The sequence below is a fragment of the Mytilus californianus genome, unplaced genomic scaffold, assembly GCF_021869535.1.
Source record: "Mytilus californianus isolate M0D057914Y unplaced genomic scaffold, xbMytCali1.0.p SCAF_11, whole genome shotgun sequence".
Classification (NCBI taxonomy): Eukaryota; Metazoa; Mollusca; class Bivalvia; order Mytilida; family Mytilidae; genus Mytilus; species Mytilus californianus.
This window is the reverse complement of record NW_026262593.1, coordinates 4,315,016-4,339,250: the sequence shown is the minus strand read 5'-3', so window position 1 is coordinate 4,339,250 and position 24,235 is coordinate 4,315,016. Positions and strand designations below refer to the sequence as shown.

The window sequence follows — 24,235 nt, the reverse complement described above, 5'->3', positions numbered from 1 at the left end:
GGAATTTTGATATCGATGCATATCTTCAAATACCTCTAATAAATGTATTCATAAATTTCTGGAGTGACTTTGAAAATTTTTTAAAAAAATTGTTTAAACTATAGTCTATTGGTGCCCTCTAGATATCAATTAGTATTTTATGTGATTGCGCTGCTGACTCATTGCTATATACACTAGCTACAATCCCTTTTATCCATACATGTTTCATTTTTGTCATTATATCATAGAAAAAGTATGTGTAATTTTAATACTCAAAGATTTGTAAGAAATAATAAAAACATTTCATTGTAATAATTTACAAGCCATATAACCAAGCCATTATACCTTCAATAAAGCAAACACTGAAATCAGCTCTGCAGCCCTGAGTTACCCAGATTCCTTGACGAGGGGTGAAACCATAATGTTCAACAGAACACAAATACTTCATCCAAGCAGGTAAATTATCTGGTTCCATTGAGTAAATCATACTATCAGCTATCATACCAGTCACTGAACATTCCTTCTTGGAATACTGCCAACTTTCACATGATTGTACCACACATTTACCGGCTGAAAGTGGCAAAATGTACATATATTAGGCATGAGACCTGCACATTAAAAATATTTTACAAAAAAATCTTAAATCTAAATTGATGTTTATATTTATATAGAAATTGTTACAGGATAGGTTTCACAAATATAAAACTTGCATTTCAAATATTGAAATACATTAAATTATTTGTATTTCTGGAAATCATAACAATTAATCTCACATTTTTGACCATTGTTCATTAAACTCACAATAATTTATGCACACAAGAATTTCTCAATTGACAATAATTATTTCTACACACTGAAGTCCTGGTTCAATCTTTATTAACCTGTATATCAATGACAGGATTGGAACTACTTTTTGACTCAGATCACATAATATTAAAGCAATTTGTTACCAAATGTACAACTAAAGATCCAACAATCAATCAACCTTATACTCTATTGTTTACTAATTTTAAGACAACTATAACTTTTATCAGAATTAGCTTCATTGAACTTTATCAGCTATTCTATAAGCAGTTTAATTGTGATTTGTATTACTTCTGTTGGCCATATTAAATCATTTCACAACTGTAGGTAAAAAGTATGCCATTTCTACATTGTTGAAGAAAATGCAACAAAATTGACGGATCTGTTACTTAATGAGTTTGCTAAAAATTTATTGTCCACTAAAAATCTTAAGCATTTTCGTACTTTATTTGGCCTTTTTAACTTTTCTATTGGAGCCTCAATGATAAGTCTTTGTAGACAAATTGCTCTTCTTGCTCAATATTCTAATCCTTGTATCTATGATGAGTTTATTATCATACTAGTTAAGATGCATTTCTTTTATTTTCGGATATTTTCGTATGTTACCATTATAAGGTTATTCAAAGTTACAGATAAACAGATGCATTCATGGAGGGACAAAAAGAAGTATTATTCCTCCTCCGGAGTGACGGTATAATAACCTGACCTACCTTGACAAATATACCCTTCACAATTACAAGCCACTGTTTCAATATTTTCTCCAGCCTGACATAACTTGACAAAGATATCCTTCACAAGCCACTGTTTCAATATTCTATCCAGCCTGACATAACTTGACAAAGATACCTTTCACAAGCCACTGTTTCAATATTCTCTCCAGCCTGACATACCTTGACAAAGATACCCTTCACAAGCCACTGTTTCAATATTCTCTCCAGCCTGACATACCTTGACAAAGATACCCTTCACAAGCCACTGTTTCAATATTTTCTCCAGCCTGACATACCTTGACAAAGATACCCTTCACAAGCCACTGTTTCAATATTCTCTCCAGCCTGACATACCTTGACAAAGATACCCTTCACAAGCCACTGTTTCAATATTTTCTCCAATACAATCAGCACCAGTCCCCTTTTTAGCAGGATTGGTACATGTTCTAGACTTAGATTTAGTTCCTCCTTTCCCACATGAAACAGAACAAGCACTCCAATCTGACCAGTCTGTCCAATCTCCATCAACTAAAATAATAAAGCAAATAATTTTTACCTTCAAATTCAATTATTTTTCTGAAGAAGAAAAAAAAACAAATCAGAGGTCATGTATTGGGAATCATTCATGTTTCACATCATTTAAAATTTAAAAAAAAACCTCAACTCGTAGTTTGAAACAAGATATACTATTATGGATATCTAGAATCATCCCTTCTTTCTCATAACTAGAGGCATCGCTCACCTTGTTCTATGTGCATATTCAACAAAGGACACTCTCCAACATTGTAGAAGAGAATAAAATTCATGACAAAAATCTCTGTTTTGTTGATCTTGTATTGCTGATCATTTATTCTGTTAAGTTTCTCTCTATCTTCTTAAGTTTTTTCTCAAAAAAGAGGGTAAAAAAATCCTCATTTAAATGCAATCACTCCTATAAAGTGACAGTCTACTAACTATATCGGCAAAATTTGACTTGTTAGTAGATCTTGCCTTGCTGATCATTTTTGTGATTTAAAGTGACTATCTATCTATTTTAATGTTTATCATACAAGGCAAAATGCAAAAATAAATGATAAAAATTGTCATTAAAGGGCAATAACTCCAATAAGGAGTCATCAGAAGATTTGCCCCATATTGTCTTCATTGTAGATCTTGTCTTGCTGATCATTTTTGTTATTAAAGTTTCTATCTATCTATTATAATTTTTTAGATATAAGGCAAAAATGCAAAAAATTGGTAAAAATCGTTATCAAAGGGCAACAACTCTAATAAGGTGTCGACTGACAATTTCGACCATGTAGACACATAATTTTTGCAATTTAAAGTTTCTCTATCTATAAGGGTTTCAAGAAAATAGGCAAAAATGAAAAAGAGTGGTAAAACTTGTTAAGGGCAATAACTCCTATAAGAAATTTTCATAATATGGACAATTGCTAGAGCTCAACATTCTGAACATTTCTGCTCCTGTAAGATTTTCTCTATTTATGAAAGTTTTCAAAATAATAGACAAAACTTGCATTGTATTCCTATATTCTATTTAAGCCATGTCGGCCATCTTGGTTGGCAGGCGGGGTTATCGGACATATTTCTTAAACTTGATAACCCAATGATGATTGTGGTCAAGTTTGGTTAAATTTGGCCTTGTAGTTTCAGAGGAGAAGAATTTTGTAAAAGTTACGACAATGGATGACGACAACAGACCATGACAGACAGCAAGTGATATATCTTCATATCTAAAGTTTCAGTACACCAATTTCGAAGTTGAGATTTAACCTTTGACTGACCACATTTTTGTGCATAGTGACCTTAAAATCTAAAGTAATGATTAACAAACTGGAAATTCTTATGAACAAATGAAAATAAAGGGTATGCATTTTTTTCTGGACAATAAGAAGACATTCAACATTGTCCAATAGTGTTTGGCTTACCAGGTTCAATGGTACATCCAACATTTTCTGGTAAGTCACAAACAAGGAGATTATTGCGCCATTGTAATCCAGGAGGACACTTCTGTGGATAACTTACACCATTAGCACACTGTATAAAACCTGAGCAGTCATCAGGGTCGGGAAGGTAACCATTCTGAATCGTACTGCAATCTGATAAATATATTTCAATATGAAATGTAATGCTATACCTAAATGTAATGGCATTGGATTTATAATTTTATTGGATGGGCTATGACTCAATAGTATATATCATATAACTACAATTTTCCACTATTTTTGGGAAATCAAAATACCTCGGCATGCATATGGAAACTGCCAGTCACCACTAGCTCCAAAGCCAGTAGATATTCCAACATTTGTAATTCTCAGTGGGTCTGTAGTATCAGTCCATTCCATCAATTTCACATTGTTTTCATCTTCTACCTGAATAGGGACATCTTTCCATGTCACATAAAATGTCCGATATTCACTTGAACTTAAAACTTGGCCAAGATGAGTGGCCTTGGGATCTCCTTGTTTCTTATCCCGTATGACAGACTTGGAATTACTCCATCCACCAATTACGATCTCGTACAAAGGATCATTCTCATTGGCTGATGACAATAAAGCCAAGTGTGCGTCATTGGTTGCTTTAACTTTGAACTTAATAAGGTTGGGGATGGTCACAGTAATCCCATGATCAGACAAAAGCTGATATTTATATACATTTGCTGTTTGAATACTGTTTGTCCAACATTCTGTAAATGCATGTAATGCTATTTAAAATAAAAGTTCAATGTCTTGAAATCTGACTATGCTTGGAAAAAACTACTGCTTAATGTATCAAATAATATATGCATGCTGATAGATCCACTGCAGATATGCAAAATTCTAATATGTAATGTCGTTTATTATGAGGTCTGTCATCAATTCCAAGGTTTCTTTGGGTAATAGTATTTGGTGATTCAAAGATATTTCAAATGTTTTATTTTAAAGTTCACGAGTGACGAGAATAGGAATTGTAGTACTGGGTCCCTGATAGTGGGTTTTCAATATACTTAATTCTAACTTTCTCCAAGTCATAACAATCAATACATTTAAACAGCATCAAACTGTATCAATATTTAATAAATGAGCATTCTTAGCATGTGTATTTTGTAGTTTTCATGTAATAAGCAAATGATGTGAGAACAAATGATAATGACATCTCCACACAATATTTTAGGGTTTGTGCTTTTTTTAGATATAAATGCAAAGTTTTAACTTACTGTAATTTCAGAAATTAATCCATGCATTTATTTCAGGCAAAAATGCTAAATCTAATTATCTTGATTGTAAAATATTTATGAGGAAAATCACTACTGAAATAGCGAATGCAATTCCTTATTATTGCGAAACTGATACTGTCGTATTTTTTCACATGAGTAAAAACATCGCAATATTTTCTGAATTAACAGCTATATATGCAATAGTTTATTTAATACTTTATTTTCAAAGGTATGAAGGACATCCAGTATTTAGCATTACTGTGGATTTATTTTTATTTGTGGGTACCAATTTTTTGTGGATTGAGGAAAAATTGTACTTTCAAGGAAATTCAGTTTCATGGTTTTGACAAAGTCTGCATACAAGCCTATAGAAAATTTGGACTTCCTTGAACATTTAAATTTGTGGTTCACCTGTACCCACAAAATCCTTGAAAATTGATATCCTACTAATTATAATGAATCCACAATATGATTAATTTTACCTGACTCTGTTGCATCTTCATTGCCATAATTTCCCACTCCAGCAAAACATTCAATTTCCGTAATTGAAGGATCAGCACAGACCTTTAAACTCTGACTCCAATATGTTCCTACTCCACAATATTCCAGTGCTGTTCGTTCAGTATCATCATGACACACGTAATACGCTGCACAATCTGTTGGATGCGCATAGAATCCGCTCACTTTCCCAAAACAGAAATCTGAAAATATACCAATTTAACTCTCAAATACAAATCATATTTATTATAAAAGGATGCATTTACATTACATGGATGTGCTACTTTTGAACATTTTCAGAAAAAAAGATAGAGAAGATAACAAGGCTCTAATAAAAAAACACAAGTCAAATAAAAACAGACAACACAATGGCCAAAAAACAAACAATAACAAAACATTCAAAGAAAACTAAGATTGAGAACACGAACCCAATCATAAATCAGGGGTGAACTCAGGTGCTCTTGAAAGGTAAGCATTTCCTGCACGTAACAACATTTCAATTGTATTTTTAAAATAAATTCATTTTGACCAGTCTTTTAATAGTTTTTTTTCAAATCAGTTTAAAAGAATTTAAAAACAAAGAATGTGTCCACAGATCACCATGCACATTTCCATGTTCAGTGAACTAAGAAATCTTGTACAAAACCTTCATTTGATATATAAATATTAACAGGTCCACATCATAAGGAACATATGTGTACCAACTTTTCAGTTTATCATACAAAAACATCATGTCTAACTACTTCAAACCAAAACTTTAATCTGGTATTAGACAGAAAACCAAGACCAATCATCTATATATATCCTAGATACAGATGGACAAACGAACCGATGCACAGACTGAACAACATTATGCCCCTAGGTGGGGCATAATAAATGGAGAATGTGTCCAGGGGACACAGATGATGCCCCCACTAATATATAACGTTATAAAGGGACATAACTAGAGAACAGTAAAAGTAACATCACCCAAATTTGAACTTGATCTGTGTTTTATGGTTAAAAACATTGTGTATAAGTCTCATAACATTTGGTTGAGGCAAATTAAAGTTTAAAGGGAACGGAAATGATAAATTCAGCATTGTTCCATTTATAAAGGGGTATTACTCTAGAACAGTAAAAGTGACGCCACCCTAATTTGAACTTGATCTGTGTTTTGTGGTTATAAGCATGGTGTATAAGTTTCATAACATTTAGTTGAGGAAAACTAAAGTAAGAAAACTGAAACTAATTTTTGGACATACGTACGTCCAGACTCACATACAGATATACAGACAAAAGTACAGATGGACAAGGGTAACATTTAATGACCCCCCCCCCCCCCCCCGCCACAGTGGGGGCATAAAAATGTACCTTACACAGAAATCCTACAAGAATAGAAACGTTAAAGTCATATGAAACAAGTTTCTTGTAATTTTAATGTTATTGAACCAATGCATGCATATATACTAAACTAAGTCCTGTATGCTTGGTTTTTTTATATTATTAAGAACCTATAACGTATTATCAACAAATAATATTTCATTCATTCATTGTTGATCGCAAGCTAATTAACTTTCCAGTTTGATGCAGAAATTTACCAGGTATGTGATATTGATAAACAACACAGAGCATGTGGAACGCGTGACAAATAAGTGAATTAATAGAGCCATGATATTTATTTTTTATATTTTCCATGCATTCCCATTTGTAATCAAACTTTTCCTTAACAGTTGTTAAATGATTTGTTGTACTAAATTTGTTCTTTAAGAATCAGTTATTACTATTTACCTTCCAGTGAACATTTGTGAACATTCTGTCATCACGGTTTTCCCCTCACACTTGTGTTGTGCTGTGACCGAAGTTCTAATGAGAGGTCTCTTAGTTAAGGTTAATGCATACCGGAAAATATAGGCGAATTGTACGGGAGGACAATAATTCAATAGCTGTACATTTATGAAGATTTTGATAAAATAAAGGATTTTCTTTCAAAAGAAAGTTCACATACACTTGTTTTAACATACTTTCGTAAAACTTAGTCATTCCAGTATATAAAACAAATTCAACTTTTTTTTTAAATTTGAAGTTTCATATGACTTTAACTAGTAAGTAGACAACCTCAATTTTCTTGAAATGAAAAATAAATGACAAAACAAATAGTTACCTTCATCTGTCTTTGGTGGCACTGAAAAAAAATTTACATCATTCTGTACATTCAACAAAGTAAGCTAGATAATTTCTCTTTATACAGGATTCTCATTACACGACTTAAAATCATTATTTCATTTTAATCCAAAGTTCTTTTTCATAATTCTTACTTAAATTTTGTCACTAGAAAAAGACAAATTTTTTGAAATTAAAACACTAGAAAAAAGTCTAGACCATGTGTTATTAATTGTTGATTGCGAAATTGCTGAAGATAAACTTTTGTATTCCGTAATTTCATGGATAGAATGCAATAAGTTTTGGAAAGAGGTCAGAAGCAGTTAACCCTACTTACAGGTACATTCAGTTAGTTTACATTCTTTCTTCGACTGGGCATCTCCAATACAATCCTCTCCACCCTCCTCTGGTTGAGGATTAGTACAGGTACGTGTGGCAATCTGTATTCCTTCTCCACATGTGGTGGAACATACAGACCAATCAGAATACTCTGTCCATCCACCATCCACTATAATTAAAAGATTAATGTTAATAATTTTGGTAAAAATCTCTCAAGAGCTTATGTTTATACAGTTATATGTGAACAGAATAAAAAAAAAAACTTTCGTATATCCGTATATCAAATATTGGTATATATATATATGTCTATGGATTACCCATCAATCTCATCTTAAGATTTCAGTAAGAGGCAAAGAAAAAACATTAGAATACAATTGAATGAAATTTTTCGGTTAAATGTGAAAAAAAGGAAATTACAAGATTACATAATGCATTCTGTGAGAGCAAAATAACCTGTTATTTTATGGAGATCCTATAGTTATTTTTTTTCTCCAATCCAATTCCTAGGATGGATGAAATTTTATGACACTTTTGAACAATGCAAGCATCAACTGTTTCATTTTAAAATCTAAAAAATTAATAAAAAATATGGAAACAAATAGAAATGAAAAAACATCCAAAAATTTAATCTGAACGTACAGTTCTGACAAAGCTTGCCATAGTAGTTTCCAGTGCAATCACAAACAAAGTCTGTCAGCTGATCATGACATGTGCCTCCATTGTTACAACTCACACCAATACAAAAGTCAATATCTGTAGAAAAGAAAATAAAATACAACCCTAAAAATCCTGATCTACTTGGTAAATACCCTTGATAATGTTTATTCATTATTATTGTAGGATACAAATGATTCTGAATTTCTGTGAGTACCGGTAAATTTAATCCATGAATTTAAATGGTTAACAAAGAACAAATTTTGTAAATAGCTCTATTAGAGTTTATGCACCCTGTCTTAAATTTGATAATATCCTAAAGATCAATAGAGACCATTGTTCTTTCCAAAGGGTTTTTCATGCTTAGTTTATTGTGACTTGAACATCTAGTGATCTAAATATCAATAGGGTTATTATTTAGCCATTATCAAAGCAAGTTTGATGAAGATAAAAAAAATTGTATGGAAACCCAAATGATAACATCTGGACACTCTGATATAGTATGATAAAATAATTGAAATATATTACAATGTTATAACAACAAAGTAGTTTCTCTAATTTTAAGGCAATAAATTCCTTTCTGGACTCATTGTATAAAAAAATTTAATCAATGTGTGGTTGCCGATGATCTCAGAAGATGATTGGATCAGTTTAAGGGTCATAACCTTTATCAGATCACTGGTTGAATCAAAATGTGCTAACAGGTGTTAAAGAAAGTGACAACTTTGTGGAATGAGGAAGGCACTCAAAGGGGATTTTCGTTTATCAAAAATGAAAAAACTTATTTGATAATCATTAGAGAAACAGATTCCTACATAGTTACTCGTAGATTATCGAATTTATCCAATTTTGATAGTTAAATTATCAATTTTAAAGTTCGTACCAAGGCTCTAACTTTAAAATTCGATAATTTAACTATCTCGATTGGATAAATCTGATAATCCACTGGTACCAATGTAAGAATCTATATTTATACATAATGTTTATAGATATCTATTCTCTTACCAGCACAAACAGGCAGGGCACCAGTATAGAGACCTCCCACTTCACAAGACATAGTTGAATGGCCATTCTCAAGCTGATAACCAACATCACATGTATATGTAACTTGACTTCCTGGCATTACTGGAGAGTCTAACTTGGTGAATTTTCCATTGAGGATGGCATTGGGATCGGCACATGGTATCACTGAAAGGAAGGTTTAATAATGACAATCTGATTCCTTAATATAGAACATTCTGCATTGTAAAGAAATGTCCAATTTCTAATGTTAACCATGTTTAGCTTAGAACCTGTACTCACATGTTTTACTCTAGCAAGCTCTAATTTTATGATTAAACTTTTCCCCCTTTCCTATTGTAACTCAGTACATCACATGTACATCAGTGTGGGTTGTGCCATCATATCGTACGTATCACATTTCAATACACCTTATCACTATTTCAGACTCTGTGACACTTGACCAGAGATTTCGTGATACTTCAATATTTTTTTTTTGAACTTTAACACTTAAACTATTAATGTTATACAACAATCACTTTTGCATTGTTGTGTCAGACATTTTCTATTATGACGTTAAAAATTTATGGGAATGTCTGTAATGATCAGTGATGGCTGTCAAAAAGGCATTTTGAATAAAAAAATAACAAATAGCTAACCGACTCTAACTTCACAAACATTGTCATTTAACTGTAGAATTTATTTAAATTAATAAAAGATTTTTTTTCAAATATGGTGCAATAGTTATCATGGTTATCTCGTTTCTTAAAAGATCACTAAATATTCAGCCAATCAGAACCTTTTTTGAAAGTCATGCTGAATTTCAGATTAAACAAATGAAACTGTGAGCTACAGCTCACTGATGATACCCCAGCCCAAATACTTGACGGTAAACAGGAAGTTGTTGAGTGATGAATCTGAAAACACATCACATGGTATAGCTGACTTAAATAAACCCTGAAACCAAATTTCAGAAATCCTCGTAATGTAGTTCCTGAGAAATATGTGACGAAAATTTTCAACTTGGATGTCATATGTAAGATGATGTAAGTGTTCGGTAAACAGGAAGTTGTTGAGTGATGAATCTGAAAACGCATAACACGGTATAGCTGACTTATATAAACCCTGAAACCAAATTTCAGAAATCCTTGTAATGTAGTTCCTGATAAAGATGCGACAAAAAATATTCATGAGATGCACGGACGGACTGACGGATGAATGGACGGACGGATGGACATACAGAGGTAAAACTGTATACCCCCACTTTTTTAAAGCAATAAACAGTCATTACAAATTCTGACTAGGACCAACTAATGAATACTCAATGAAACAAAGTTTATATGGAGAAAGATGAGAAAAGCTCGATCACAACATATCAAGTGAGTTTAGAATTAGTAGTACTCTACTATAGGGAAAATAACAAATTCACTGATTTCAATCTGTTAACGATACATACTATTTCAAATAAATTTACTTACAAACTCACTGATACAACCCACCAGTACAAACATATTTACTTACTAGAACATACTGGAGCCATTCCACTCCAGGAGGGTGCTAGCTGACAGGTTCTCATCAAGTTTCCTGCTGTCAACTGGAAACCATGTTCACAGGCATATGTTACGGACTCTCCAACCTCTACACCACTTGTGAGGACTGTGACATGAGGCACTACGTCCAGTGGGTTACATGGTATCTCTGTTTAAAACAAGATCTTATATTGGTGATATTGATTAGATGGATGGAGGAGTTTTTAATTGTCATATCAAACCGAAGCATCAAACATGTGCTAGCTGAAAATATAATGTAAAATAACTACATGACATCATAATTGCACAGAAAATGCAAAAGTGTCCTTCCAATTCAAGTTTACAGTCAAACCTGCATTAAGCAGTCATTCTTGGAAGTATCAAAAGTGACTGCTCAAGAAAGGTGACTTTTTAAATGATATTCTGAATTACTCCAATTTGGACATTGTCCATGGAAATTGTTTTCATGTTTCAATTGGTCCAGTTATCTTTCATGCCACAGTGAAACAAAAAATGGCAGAGACTGGTGCTGTAATTTATGGAAAACATTTGAAATATGTATTCGTAGAGATTAACATTTTGAACTAGAACACATACATTTGTCGTCATGATTATTTAGGTAGTTAAAACATTAAAATGGCAATTATTAAAAGCTGAAATGATGATTTCCTACGAAAATTAGGTAAAAGCTGAAAAGAGTTGAATTATATAGAGGAAATGTTTTGGAGGATTTGAAAGTGACCGTTAGAGGCAGGTGACTGCTGAAAAGAGGTGACCATATTGCAGGTTTGATTGTATTGCTATTAAAACATATATATCCTCTATACACATCAGTTTGCCAAAAAAATTAGACTATTTTAGAATACTGTAAATTCAGAAATTTTAGCGAGGTTTTTATTAATGTAAATAATGCGAATGGTTGAGTATTGCAATAATAAGAACTTGCATTCTGATAACTGATCTATATATCTGTATAAAGATTTTCCTGAAATCGCAATAACAAAACTCACATTTTTGTCCATTCCTTAAAAATCACAATAACAAATGCACACAAAAATTTCTGAATTTACAGTAGTCTTTTTTAAAAGAAAATTCAAAAACAATTTTCTGTCTAGTCTTGTTCTGACTTTAAATCAATTATGTCTGTGGGACCCAATTTCTGTTTATTGATGAAAATAGAGGTAGGAAACACAACTATATTGTGTTGGCCTTACTTTAAAGAATGAGTGTACTAACCAGCTTCACACAGTGTCCCTGTATAACCAACAACACAAGTACAGGTATATCCATTCACTTGGTCATTACAGGTAGCTCCATTCTTACATGGTGCAGGAGCACATTCATTGATATCTGTCAAAAAGATTCAGAGTTATTATCTGTAATGTCTAGAAAACTTATCACAACATATCAGACATGCAAGGTTTCCCAGTTTATGGTTTATTTTTCCCTTTACTTTAATTCAGTTTGACACATTCTGAATACATTTGTGTTTGTGAACACTCTTTTCATGGATTCAGAATATTTTTTTTACTGTTTCTCAGTTCTTACTTATTCTGCTGACATGCCTACAAATAACTGTTATTGGTTATAAAATAATTAGTTCATGAATATGCATAAAAACCACAAAAATCAAAATCTCAAAATAACAATGAATCCCAAGTCCACAATTTTTAATTTTTGGAGATTATAACTGCAAAAGTAGCTTTAAAAGTAACCCTTCCCAATTCTGCAAATATTCCTCAGTTTAACATACCAGATACTACTACTCTCGTGTCAGCTACTATTCATTGCAAGGTGCTTTCCTAGGTAGGCTGATGTCAAATAGTACTTACTTTCTTCACAGTGTACACCTGCAAAGCCATCAACACATGTACAAGTGTATCCATTGATCTGGTCATTACACTGGGCTCCATTCTGACATGGCTTAGTGGCACACTCATCAATGTCTAAAACAGGAAAAATATTATGATAAACTTTAACTAAACTAAACTAAATGTAAACAACATTTTTGCAGGAGGTTATTACAATTTGAATTTCACTTAAAAGTGTTTAATCATGTGTCATATAAATGGGAATCTATACCGCTATAGTGGGACAGCTTGCTTTAGTTAAACTTACCATTAAACCATTAGACTTTCTATCTGATCAATTTGGTTTCAACACCTGAATCAGTTTATAACAGCTCTTAATAAACTCAAAATAAATGTGTAGAAATGTTAGGAAATTGGTACATTGTATGAGGTACAATTACATTTCCCATTCTATTTGATGAGTATTTGAAGCAGAGGTTGCTGTCTCTATATGACTTTCATGTCTGTCCTATATGATGAGTATTTGAAGCAGAGGTTGCTGTCTCTATATGACTTTCATGTCTGTCCTATATGATGAGTATTTGAAGCAGAGGTTGCTGTCTCTATATGACTTTCATGTCTGTCCTATATGATGAGTATTTGAAGCAGAGGTTGCTGTCTCTATATGACTTTCATGTCTGTCCTATATGATGAGTATTTGAAGCAGAGGTTGCTGTCTCTATATGACTTTCATGTCTGTCCTATATGATGAGTATTTGAAGCAGAGGTTGCTGTCTCTATATGACTTTCATGTCTGTCCTATATGATGAGTTTGTATTTTCAGTGAATGTTTGTGATAAGCTGAATGACCTTCTGTGTCTGTCACAAATAGAGAATATATATACACTGATTATATGCAAGCTTCATAAGTTATGTACAATGTGGAATCCTGTACGAAATGGGACGCCCGTAAATGACACGGAAACCAGGCGTAGAAATCATACTCTATCAGGGCGTCATTGTAGTGTTTACGGAATGCATGTCCAGGCGTCAACCAGGCGTAAACCAAGCGTAACTGAGGCGGAAACCAGGCGTAAAATTAGGCGTAATATTTAAATGAGTACGCCTGGTCCACAGAAAACCAGGCGTTATATGCAAATGAGTACGCCTGGTCAATAAAAAAAACAGGCGTAATATCCTTACATAATTCTACACTTATTTTAAATCAGTGTATTACCCTAGCTGTGTACTTTTGTGTATTTGATACAAACTTATGTACTATTGCTTAAATTTCTCATTGTTGGACATGAAACTTGAAATATTAACCAATAATTGAAGAAGCTATATAAATAAATACATATTAGACAGACACTGGCTCAAATAAATTTAAGTTTAAATTAGAATTATGACAATTAATTCTTCCTGAAATAAAACCAGCATTTTAACTACATGTAAGTTTTTTTGAAAATTAATGTCATTTGAACCAAAATATCAATGATAATACTGCAATTAAACTTAATGTGAAAGATTTTAATGTTATCATCCAAGGATGAAGGTTTTCAGAATTCAAAATTACCGGTACTGTTAAAAAAAAAACTTAGTTACTCACATAATTATCTTTTACCATGTATATTACTTTCCCTTTATTTCACAATTTTCATTAATCAATTTGATTCCATAATTCCAATTTCAAATTCTTCCAAAAAGCACAAAACAAGCTTAATTATCCCTGAATATATAAAGCTGCCATAAGTCCAACTCTTGCAAAATAATACCAAAGAGCCAAATTTTGAAAAAAAATCCCATGATCCTTTATTAACAAAGCATTATGGGTATTATGATTTACGCCATACCAACAGTTTTACGCCCGTAGGAAAATTTACGCCTTACTTATTTCAATTTACGCCAGGTTTACCATATTTTCTACGCCCATAAGGACTACAACTTTACGTTTCCTGTTCCCTTACGCCTGGATCAGGACACGTAACTACCACTTACGCCTGGTTTACGCCAGATTTCCAGGCGTAATACGCCTTATAATTTCGTACGGGCTACTGTGGATTCATTATTATTCGTGGGATACTAATTTTTTGTGGATTTCATGGATACAAGTAAACCACGAATTCAAATGTTCAACAAATAACAAATTTTCTATAGGCTTTGTATGCGGAGATTTGGAAAACCACGAAATCAAATATCCACGAAAATGCAAGTTTCTCCCATTTATTTGTATTGTGGTCCTGTCATGTGATGTTGTCGTTTTGGTGTTGTGTTTGACATTGCCATTAGAGCGGGAGGTTTGGCATGCCACAAAACCAGATTCAACCCACCAATTTTTTCTTAAAATGTCCTGTACCAAGTCAGGAAAATGGCCATTGTTATATTATAGTTCGTTTCTGTGTGTGTTACATTTTAATGTTGTGTTTTTGTTGTGTCGTTGTTCTCCTCTTATATTTAATGCGTTTCCCTCAGTTTTAGTTTGTAACCCGGATTTGTTTTTATCTCTATCGATTTATGAGTTTCGAACAGCGGTATACTACTGTTGCCTTTATTCCCCAATCCATGAAAATTAATATCCACGAAAAGTAATTGAATCCACAGTAATTTACTTCCTATTGCTGTTTTATATAACCTATTCACAATGTAACAGTACCTTGACAGGTAGCTTCTTCTCCAGTCCACAGACCATCAGCACCACATTTTCTAATGTGATCACCTACCAGCTGGAATCCATCATCACATTTATAACTAATGTCATGTCCATATGTGGCAGCAGTGCCAGTAACAGTTCCATGGTCAATAGTATGCTTTGGACAGGTAACAACTGTGTTGGTGATAAATATATAATGTTACATATATATATGTGTCAATGATAAACACACTATGTTGAAATCATTCCTTTGTAAATTTTACTGATTCATCACCAGTTAGTTGACTGTTATAGAATATCAGTTTCACAAATGACAACGGATTTGTTCCAATTGGTATAACTATAATCCGTCCCATTATCCCAAAAGGTGACCTTCCGAATTAGACTTATTCAGGATTTTTACTAACTTGAGAAACATGACGGGTGCCACATGTGGTACTTGATCTGCTTACCCTTATGAAGAACCTGAGATTAACCTCAGTTTTTGGTGGGGTTCATGTTGCTCAGTCTTTGGTTTTCAATGTTGTGTTTTGTGTACTGTTGTTTGTCTGTTGGTCTCTGTTTCTATTTTAGCCATGGTGTTGTCTGTTAATTTTCGTCTTTTGTGTTTGAATGTCCCTTTGCTATCCTTTGCCTCTCTTTTACAAGTGTGTCAATGATGAACACACAATGTTACACCTGTGTCAATGACTGACACACTATGTTACCAGCTAAGGGTGTCAATGATAAAAATACAATGTTACCTCTGTGTCAATGATAAACACACAATGTAACACTTGTGTCAATGATAAACACACAATTACAATGTTACACCTGTGTCAATGATAAGCACAAAATGTTACACCTGTGTCAATGATAAACACACAATGTAACACTTGTGTCAATGATAAACACACAATGTTGCACCTGTGTCAATGATAAACACACAATGTTACACCTGTGTCAATGATAAACACACAATGTTGCACCTGTGTCAATGATAAACACACTATGTTACACCTGTGTCAATGATAAACACACAATAATGCAGCTGTGTCAATGATAAACACACTATGTTACACCTGTGTCAATGATAAACACACAATGTAACACTTGTGTCAATGATAAACACACAATGTTGCACCTGTGTCAATGATAAACACACAATGTTACACCTGTGTCAATGATAAACACACAATGTTACACCTGTGTCAATGATAAACACACAATGTTGCACCTGTGTCAATGATAAACACACTATGTTACACCTGTGTCAATGATAAACACACAATAATGCAGCTGTGTCAATGATAAACACACTATGTTACACCTGTGTCAATGATAAACACTATGTTACACCTGTGTCAATGATAAACACTATGTTACACCTGTGTCAATGATAAACACACTATGTTACACCTGTGTCAATGATAAACACACAATGTTGCACCTGTGTCAATGATAAACACACTATGTTACACCTGTGTCAATGATAAACACTATGTTACACCTGTGTCAATGATAAACACTATGTTACACCTGTGTCAATGATAAACACACTATGTTACACCTGTGTCAATGATAAACACACAATGTTGCACCTGTGTCAATGATAAACACACTATGTTACACCTGTGTCAATGATAAACACACTATGTTACACCTGTGTCAATGATAAACACACAATGTTACACCTGTGTCAATGATAAACACACTATGTTACACCTGTGTCAATGCAGACTACACAAAATTCGTCGGTTTATCGGACAAATCCGGTGAATAATGGATCGGTCTGGTAAAATTTTGTTGAATTCCAGTCCGAATGTCCGGTGTTGTTTTTTTTCATGGATTTTTCAAGCATTCTAACAAAATTCCCAAACGATCTCTTTTTATCTTTATTATTCATTACAGCGATGTTTATTTTGTTCAATCGCTAGCTTTATGCTGAAAATCACCAACAAGTAATGTGTAAATCCGAGTAAAAACATATCTGAATGACAAAAACAACAGACAAATGGCTGCCATCAACCGGAAATGTAGACAATACCGGATCAGATTCCGGGAACGGATAAGGCTTATTCCAGGTTTGCAGATCAAATACAATAAATAAATTTAAAAAATCCAAGCAGGTCACAAAATACAGCTATGCAATATAAACACTAGAATTGAAAATCAAAAGATATATGAAAAAGAAAGAAGAAACAGGAAATATTTTATACAGAAACTCTAAATTATTTTTAGTTTACAAATAATTTTCATGTCATGTGACATTACTTTTCTTTATCACTGAAATGCATTCAAGCAATTGTGCACAACTTTCATCAAAATATACACTCTTGTCACATGATTTTGTTTTTGTGAATTTTGGAGAGGAGTAGGCCACAAGAAGTCATAAGTTTGTTGTATTTTGTCGGATAACATACAATAAGATGCAAAAAAAAAATGGTCTGGTAAAATTTCATTTGGTCTGGTAAAGCTAGGTTGTTTACCAGAACGAATGTCCTGTAAAAATAAAATTCATTTGTGTAGTCTGTCAATGATAAACACACTATGTTACACCTGTGTCAATGATAAACACACAATGTTACACCTGTGTCAATGATAAACACAATTTTGCACCTGTGTCAATGATAAACACACTAGGTTACACCTGTGTCAATGATAAACACACTAAGTTACACCTGTGTCAATGATGAACACACTATGTTACACCTGTGTCAATGATAAACACACTATGTTACACCTGTGTCAATGATAAACACACTAAGTTACACACGTGTCAATGATAAACACACTAGGTTACACCTGTGTCAATGATAAACACACAATGTTACACCTGTGTCAATGATAAACACAATTTTGCACCTGTGTCAATGATAAACACACTAGGTTACACCTGTGTCAATGATAAACACACTAGGTTACACCTGTGTCAATGATAAACACACAATGTTACACCTGTGTCAATGATAAACACAATTTTGCACCTGTGTCAATGATAAACACACTAGGTTACACCTGTGTCAATGATAAACACACTAGGTTACATTAAGCACCTCTATCCATGCAATATCAAATGAGGAGTTTTCCTGAAATAGGGCTCAATAACATAAACTGGTTAACCCTATATGAATCACAATTAATTTATCTGTATATAATATACGTTGTAGAAAGGAAATTTATACACAATTATTTTTTTTCTATGCAATATAATTTCTGAAATAGCCCTCAGTTAATACACACTTAACTGGTCACTTACTTTCACAGACAGGTTTAGGAGCAGACCAAGAGCCAGCATCCCCACAAGTTGCTGTACCAGCTCCATTCAAATTGTATCCTATGTTACATGTAATAGTAGCTGTACTTCCGTAATTGACTCCATCAGTTACAGATACTGCCCCATTGACCACATCAAAAGCTGGACATACAATTCCTGAAAAAGTCAGAGATAAACCAGTTTAAGCTGTTTAAATGTACACTTGCCAGTTAGGAAATATTATTTAAAAAGTTAAATCACAAAAATACTGAACTCTGAGGAAAATTCAAAACTGAAAGTCCCTAATCAAATGGCAAAATCAAAAGCACAAACACATCAAACGAATGGACAACAACTGTCATATTCCTGACTTGGTATAGGCATTTTCTCATGTAGAAAAAAGTGATGTTTATAAAATAAACTTTTAGATTAAAATTCTGTCAAATTTAAGTTCTGTTACTTTCCAGTTATGTAACCATGGAATGTTGCATTGATTTGTTTTTACAAGTTTCTAAATAAGAAAGATTCATCACATGGGTATAGTACATAGGACAGTCAACTCTAATTATCTCAAAGTTGACCAGACTGGTCAAAAAAACTTGTAAACAGAAATTTTAAAATATCAGGAAAAATATATAAAGCAAGGCTATAAATTAGGACAGCCATTTTACTTTGAGATACAGAACTCAGTCATGTGTAATCTTCAGTTTTTGCCTCAGAATTTAAATAGCCTTGCAGCTGGCAATGGTGGAGAGATTACACAGTACTGCAAGCAAGTAATATGAGAAAATTGATTTCAATATTTTTGTTAATGTTCTCTGCCATGTATTTCTTGACAAGATAGAGGGTACTTAAATCTTCAAATCTGAACAGACCATAGCTTAATCTATCTGTTAATGTTAAATACATCAAATTATAAGCCATCATTTGTATACATACCATACATAACTCCATCTATTTGTATTCATAACACAGGCAAAGGTAAATCTGTTGCCATAACATTGAACTGCTTTTGTTCACCAATAACCTTGGAACTCACAATAATTAGTACTCTATGAGTAATAGGAATCCAAAGTACATATAAATTGTAATTACAATTGATTAAAATGGGTTTTGTATTTCTAAAACCCAATTTCTGATGTAGCCCTCATTTAATATACTCAAAACTGGCCTTCGGCTGTTGTCTGCTCTATGGTCGGGTTGTTGTCTCTTTGACACATTCCCCATTTCCATTCTCAATTTTAACACTTACTTTCACAGACAGGTTTAGGAGCAGACCATACACCTCCATCCTCACAAGTTGCTGTACCTGCTCCATTCAAATTGTATCCAGTGTTACATGTAATAGTAGCTGTACTTCCGTAATTGACTCCATCAGTTACAGATATGGCTCCATTGACCACATCAAAAGCTGGACATACAATTCCTGAAAGAGTAAAAAATCGTATGAACCAGTTTTATTAACTGGAATTCTGAACTGTTTAAAAATATTGGCTGCCATTAGATTTTTAAGATCAGCATACTCTACAAGGCAATTTGTACAGTGGATATCTTGGTATGTTATAACTACATCATATAAATATAAAGTAACGTTTTAATTGGTTTTTATAAAAGCCCTAAAAATCCAAGACATTTTAAAACACAAATTACAGCACCATGGAATTTTAATTATATATCGGACTGGTAAATTCATTTTTTTTTTATACAGTACATAAACATTAAACTCCTAAATTCCATCGTGCAAGTTAAAAATGTTTCTCCCTTTTCATTGTACTGTATTTTATCCTGTAAATCATATAAAAATAAAATATTTGCATAATATAAGAAGCAACCTCATATATTTCTATATTTTGTTCCTTCATATAGTTGATTGTATTCATTTCAATGTGAATTGTTAGAAAGTTTTAAACATTCACACTGGTACCAATCAAACCATATAATATCACAAAAACCTTCTCTAAAAATACATGCAGGAAAAGACTCCATGAACTATAACAATTTCTTCAGAAGTTTTCACACTTTGGAAGTTTAAAAAATTTGACTTTTACATTTAGGGGAGTACTATATTTATTATCATTCAAGCACGGAAAATATTGTTTTTTGTATTATTTTGTTCAGGAATTAAACCTGGTGTCTGTATCGTAAAAATCAAAAGTTTACAGGAATACTGTATGGTCTTACCAACACACTGTCTTTCACCAGACCATTTACCATCAGCATGACAACAGCTATGGGATGACCCATCTAGTTTGAAACCTTTGTCACACCCAAAATCTACACAGGAACCATAATCTGTCAGACTTTCTGAAACAAATCCATTGGCTGGAGTAGGATCTGGACAAGTCACATCTACAGAATAAAGAAATTAAATATTTTAACATCATTGGGACATTGAATTTATTGCTTGTTAGAAACAGTAACTAAAAGTTAAAATAAAAGTTATCATTATTTTGAAGTACATAGGTGCCACTAGTGGAGCAAGACATGCCTACCCTTTCCGAGCACCTAAAACCATTTCTGCTCTAGGGCTGGGGGATTGGGAATTTTCTGTTATATTCTTATTTGTAAAGTCTTTTGTCATTTTTTCTTCATTTCAAGTTGTTTTTTTTCTTTGACTTATCACTTTTGATTGTCAACTTCATATCTGTATTTTCGTCTATTTTAATTTGAATTTTTCTGAGTATTTTATTGTTATTTCCTCTAGTGTTTCTACTAACCTTCATCACAACATTGGCCTGTGTGTCCCCCTGTACACAAACATTGCTGGTATGTTGTCAGTCCACCATTCTGACATGAGTCTGTGTTACAAAAATCAAGTTCATATCCACATTCTGTAGGTGCACAAGTTTCAAATACGAATGGACATCCTTCTTTGTTTTGGTAAAGCCAGATTGATCTTAACCTGTATGTGTAACCGTTACACGACTCACTACAATCAACCCACTCTTTCCACTCTCCCAAAGAACACCCACATTCGTCCCATAGACTGGTCTTACAAGTCTTTGTCTCTTCACAGGTTTTACCCTTCCAGCCTTCTGCACAGGCACAAGAATATCCACCAGGCAGGTCTGTACAAGTTCCTCCATTTTTACATGGGCTTGACGAACACAAACCAAAATCTAAAAAATATAAGAATTTTAAAAGTTTCAAGAATTCATTTTTGTTAAATTTGCATACCATAAGGTAGGCCTTGTATGTGTTCAAGTGAAATCACGAACAGGAAATTATTTTCATCTTTGTTACAGAGGATTACATTATTCATTAACATAAAAGTCAGGATAAAACAACTTAACAAACCTTCCCAACCTACACCCTCTTCCTACAAATCAAATGAACCACCAATAAATCATCACAATAATTAAAACATCACTGATTTTCATTTGTAAATCTCCATTTACTTTTTAGATATCTAAATAATTTTCTGTTTACAATTTCTCTATCATTATCTATATCCATTATTGTTAAGGTAGATTTACTGTATATCGCCATCTTGGATTGTAAATATTTTAACTTGTAAGGGGAGACAACTCTTATAACAAAAAGGTATAAAGATTTGTTTATGAAATTTTCTATTTTTTTTTTTTTTTTCACTTGGAGCAAGAAAACAAGTTTGGTAACCCCAATTTTTTATTTTCATTTTCGCAAACCATATTACAAAACCTATTTTCTCATATATTGTTTTCAAATTTATAATGCATCATCTTTTTTTTTATTCACAAAAAAGTGTTTTTTCATGAATAACCTATCTTGTAGCTTGGAAAAAAGCACATTGACCCATACTTTTTAATAAATTTTTCTAAAAAGGAATGTAAAATTTACATTTTTAGCAAAGTATAAGAAGATTTTATCTCAAAGAAATATATAGTGATGATCCAACTTAAAGCTTAAAAATATTTATATTTATTGGATTGTCGAAGTTTTTCTGTGTATTTGCTTTTCGGTCGACTTCTATAATTGAAACTTTATGTAAGAACAAATCTGCTCTTAAAATTTGGTTTATATCATTGAGTTCAATGTCCTGATCATTGATAAATTATTTTGAGTTATAAAAACATCCTCCTCATCATCATCAATATTATTTATAATTACTAGATTGACTCAGATTAATTAAACTGGTTCCTTGAAAATCATTTTAATTTTAACCCATTTATTTATGTAAACAATAAACCGGTCTAATATAAACAAAACAACGATATCAAGATCGATGCTTTCACACTATTTACATCCAATATTCTCTAGTGAAAAACAGTTACCCGGAATAAATACACGGCGGAATGAAAGTACGCTTACACAATGACCAACCAAGTGCTCAGTTGATTTATCCCCTAATTTATCCATTCTATAGAAAACCAACAGAGACCTAAACTAATCCCAGACTTCAATGATCTGTGTGAAATTAAACATTGGCAATATTTGTTTGGGATGTTCTGATATGAATATCAATTGTATGTTATTTAGAGTAGTACAAAATAATATGATTTGTACTAAGTGATTTTGTTGCATGTTGTGTAGTGTTGTGTCATTTTTTCTCTTCTATGTTTAATAATAATTAATTTTGTGTACAAATACTATGTCATGTGTTGTCATTTGAAAAGCTGGAGTTTTGAATATGAAAAACACTTAAACAGAACACCAAATTGTAAGTTTCAGGAACAGCACCGACCCTGGGGAAACGCGTAGAATTACTTAAATCTTCCTTTAAATTCTATTATGTTGACTCGATAAAAGACATGTTCCTTAATTATTAAAAACAGACTTTTAAACTGTTACACTTAGTTTAATTATTAGCACAGACAGGCATTTTGCTTAGCCAATATTCATTAGAAGCACACTTGTTTTATTTACTAGAACAGGCAGGGATATTGCTAAGCCTGTTACACAATTGAGGAGGGAACAATAATTTAACAAGGCGTATTCCAATCTAACATAACTGATACAAGTACATGTACCTTGCAGACATTTATCATACATGTATTCTGCAGATGTTAATTGCATTTTGCATATGTTAATAGCATTGTCCACTGCCTAACCTTGTACATGTATTATTTAATAACTAGACTACTCAATAAACTGCCGACAGTTTTGGGCTATTGTTGAAAGCTGATTGATGACCCCTCTGAACTATATAAGATCCAGCTTTGGACTAGAACGGGAGATTCTGCCAAGTCTCCCCCCTCATGGGTAGGCTGGAATTAATTCACTTGCCATTCAAATTACTCAGTCAAGAACGACACAATTCCCCAACACCAGAATTTGTCAAGATCACGGCCAGGGTTATAAAACGATTTATTGAAATTTTGAACCAGTTATCTTTAGAAACATTTTGACTTTGTAAATTATGTAATAAAATCTAATTACTCTTAGACTTCGTTATAAGCCAATATTCACTAGAAGCAAACTTTTTTGACTTACGACCACAGACAGGCATTTTGCTAAGCCAATATTAACTAGAAGCACACTTTCTTTGACTTACAAGCACAGATAGGCAACTTGTTAAGCCAATTATCATCAAAATCACCCTTATTTTTACTAACCAGCACATACAGGCATTTCACCAAGCTAATATTCATCAGAAGCACCATTAGTTTTACTTACCAGCACAGACAGGCATTTTACCAAGCCAATATTCATCAGAAGCACACTTTGTTTTACTTACCAGCACAGACAGGCATTTTACCAAGTCAATATTCATCAGAAGCACACTTTGTTT

General features: G+C 32.9%; 2 protein-coding genes across 2 annotated transcripts in view; both read right to left on the bottom strand.

The window, feature by feature from the left end:
- The window catches only part of LOC127720755 (sushi, von Willebrand factor type A, EGF and pentraxin domain-containing protein 1-like), an 86,411-nt gene extending 84,160 nt beyond the window's left edge, over nucleotides 1–2,251 (bottom strand). The window contains exons 1-3 of the mRNA XM_052227509.1: nucleotides 2,236–2,251; nucleotides 1,848–2,021; nucleotides 325–549 (exon numbers count right to left, since the gene is read on the bottom strand). Coding sequence (XP_052083469.1) covers nucleotides 325–549; nucleotides 1,848–2,021; nucleotides 2,236–2,251 — 415 coding nt within the window. The remainder of the gene's footprint in view (nucleotides 1–324; nucleotides 550–1,847; nucleotides 2,022–2,235) is intronic.
- A 3,553-nt stretch (nucleotides 2,252–5,804) lies between these two features.
- On the bottom strand, nucleotides 5,805–24,075 carry LOC127720754 (fibropellin-1-like). Its single transcript, XM_052227508.1, has 14 exons — nucleotides 24,060–24,075; nucleotides 21,243–21,644; nucleotides 20,707–20,874; nucleotides 19,778–19,951; nucleotides 18,529–18,702; nucleotides 15,294–15,464; nucleotides 12,683–12,796; nucleotides 12,087–12,200; nucleotides 10,843–11,019; nucleotides 9,328–9,510; nucleotides 8,308–8,421; nucleotides 7,667–7,837; nucleotides 7,331–7,351; nucleotides 5,805–5,833 (listed from the first exon to the last, which is right to left on the bottom strand). The coding sequence occupies exons 1-14, from the start codon at nucleotides 24,073–24,075 to the stop codon at nucleotides 5,805–5,807; spliced, it is 2,028 nt and encodes a 675-aa protein (XP_052083468.1).
- Between the last annotated feature and the right edge of the window lie 160 nt (nucleotides 24,076–24,235).

Coding starts and splice junctions, on each gene's coding strand:
- LOC127720754 (XM_052227508.1), bottom strand. Junction 20,875..21,242: donor AGGCCAATGTTGTGATGAAG/GTTAGTAGAAAC, acceptor TTTATTCTGTAG/ATGTGACTTGTCCAGATCCT. Junction 19,952..20,706: donor TGGTGAAAGACAGTGTGTTG/GTAAGACCATAC, acceptor TTACTCTTTCAG/GAATTGTATGTCCAGCTTTT.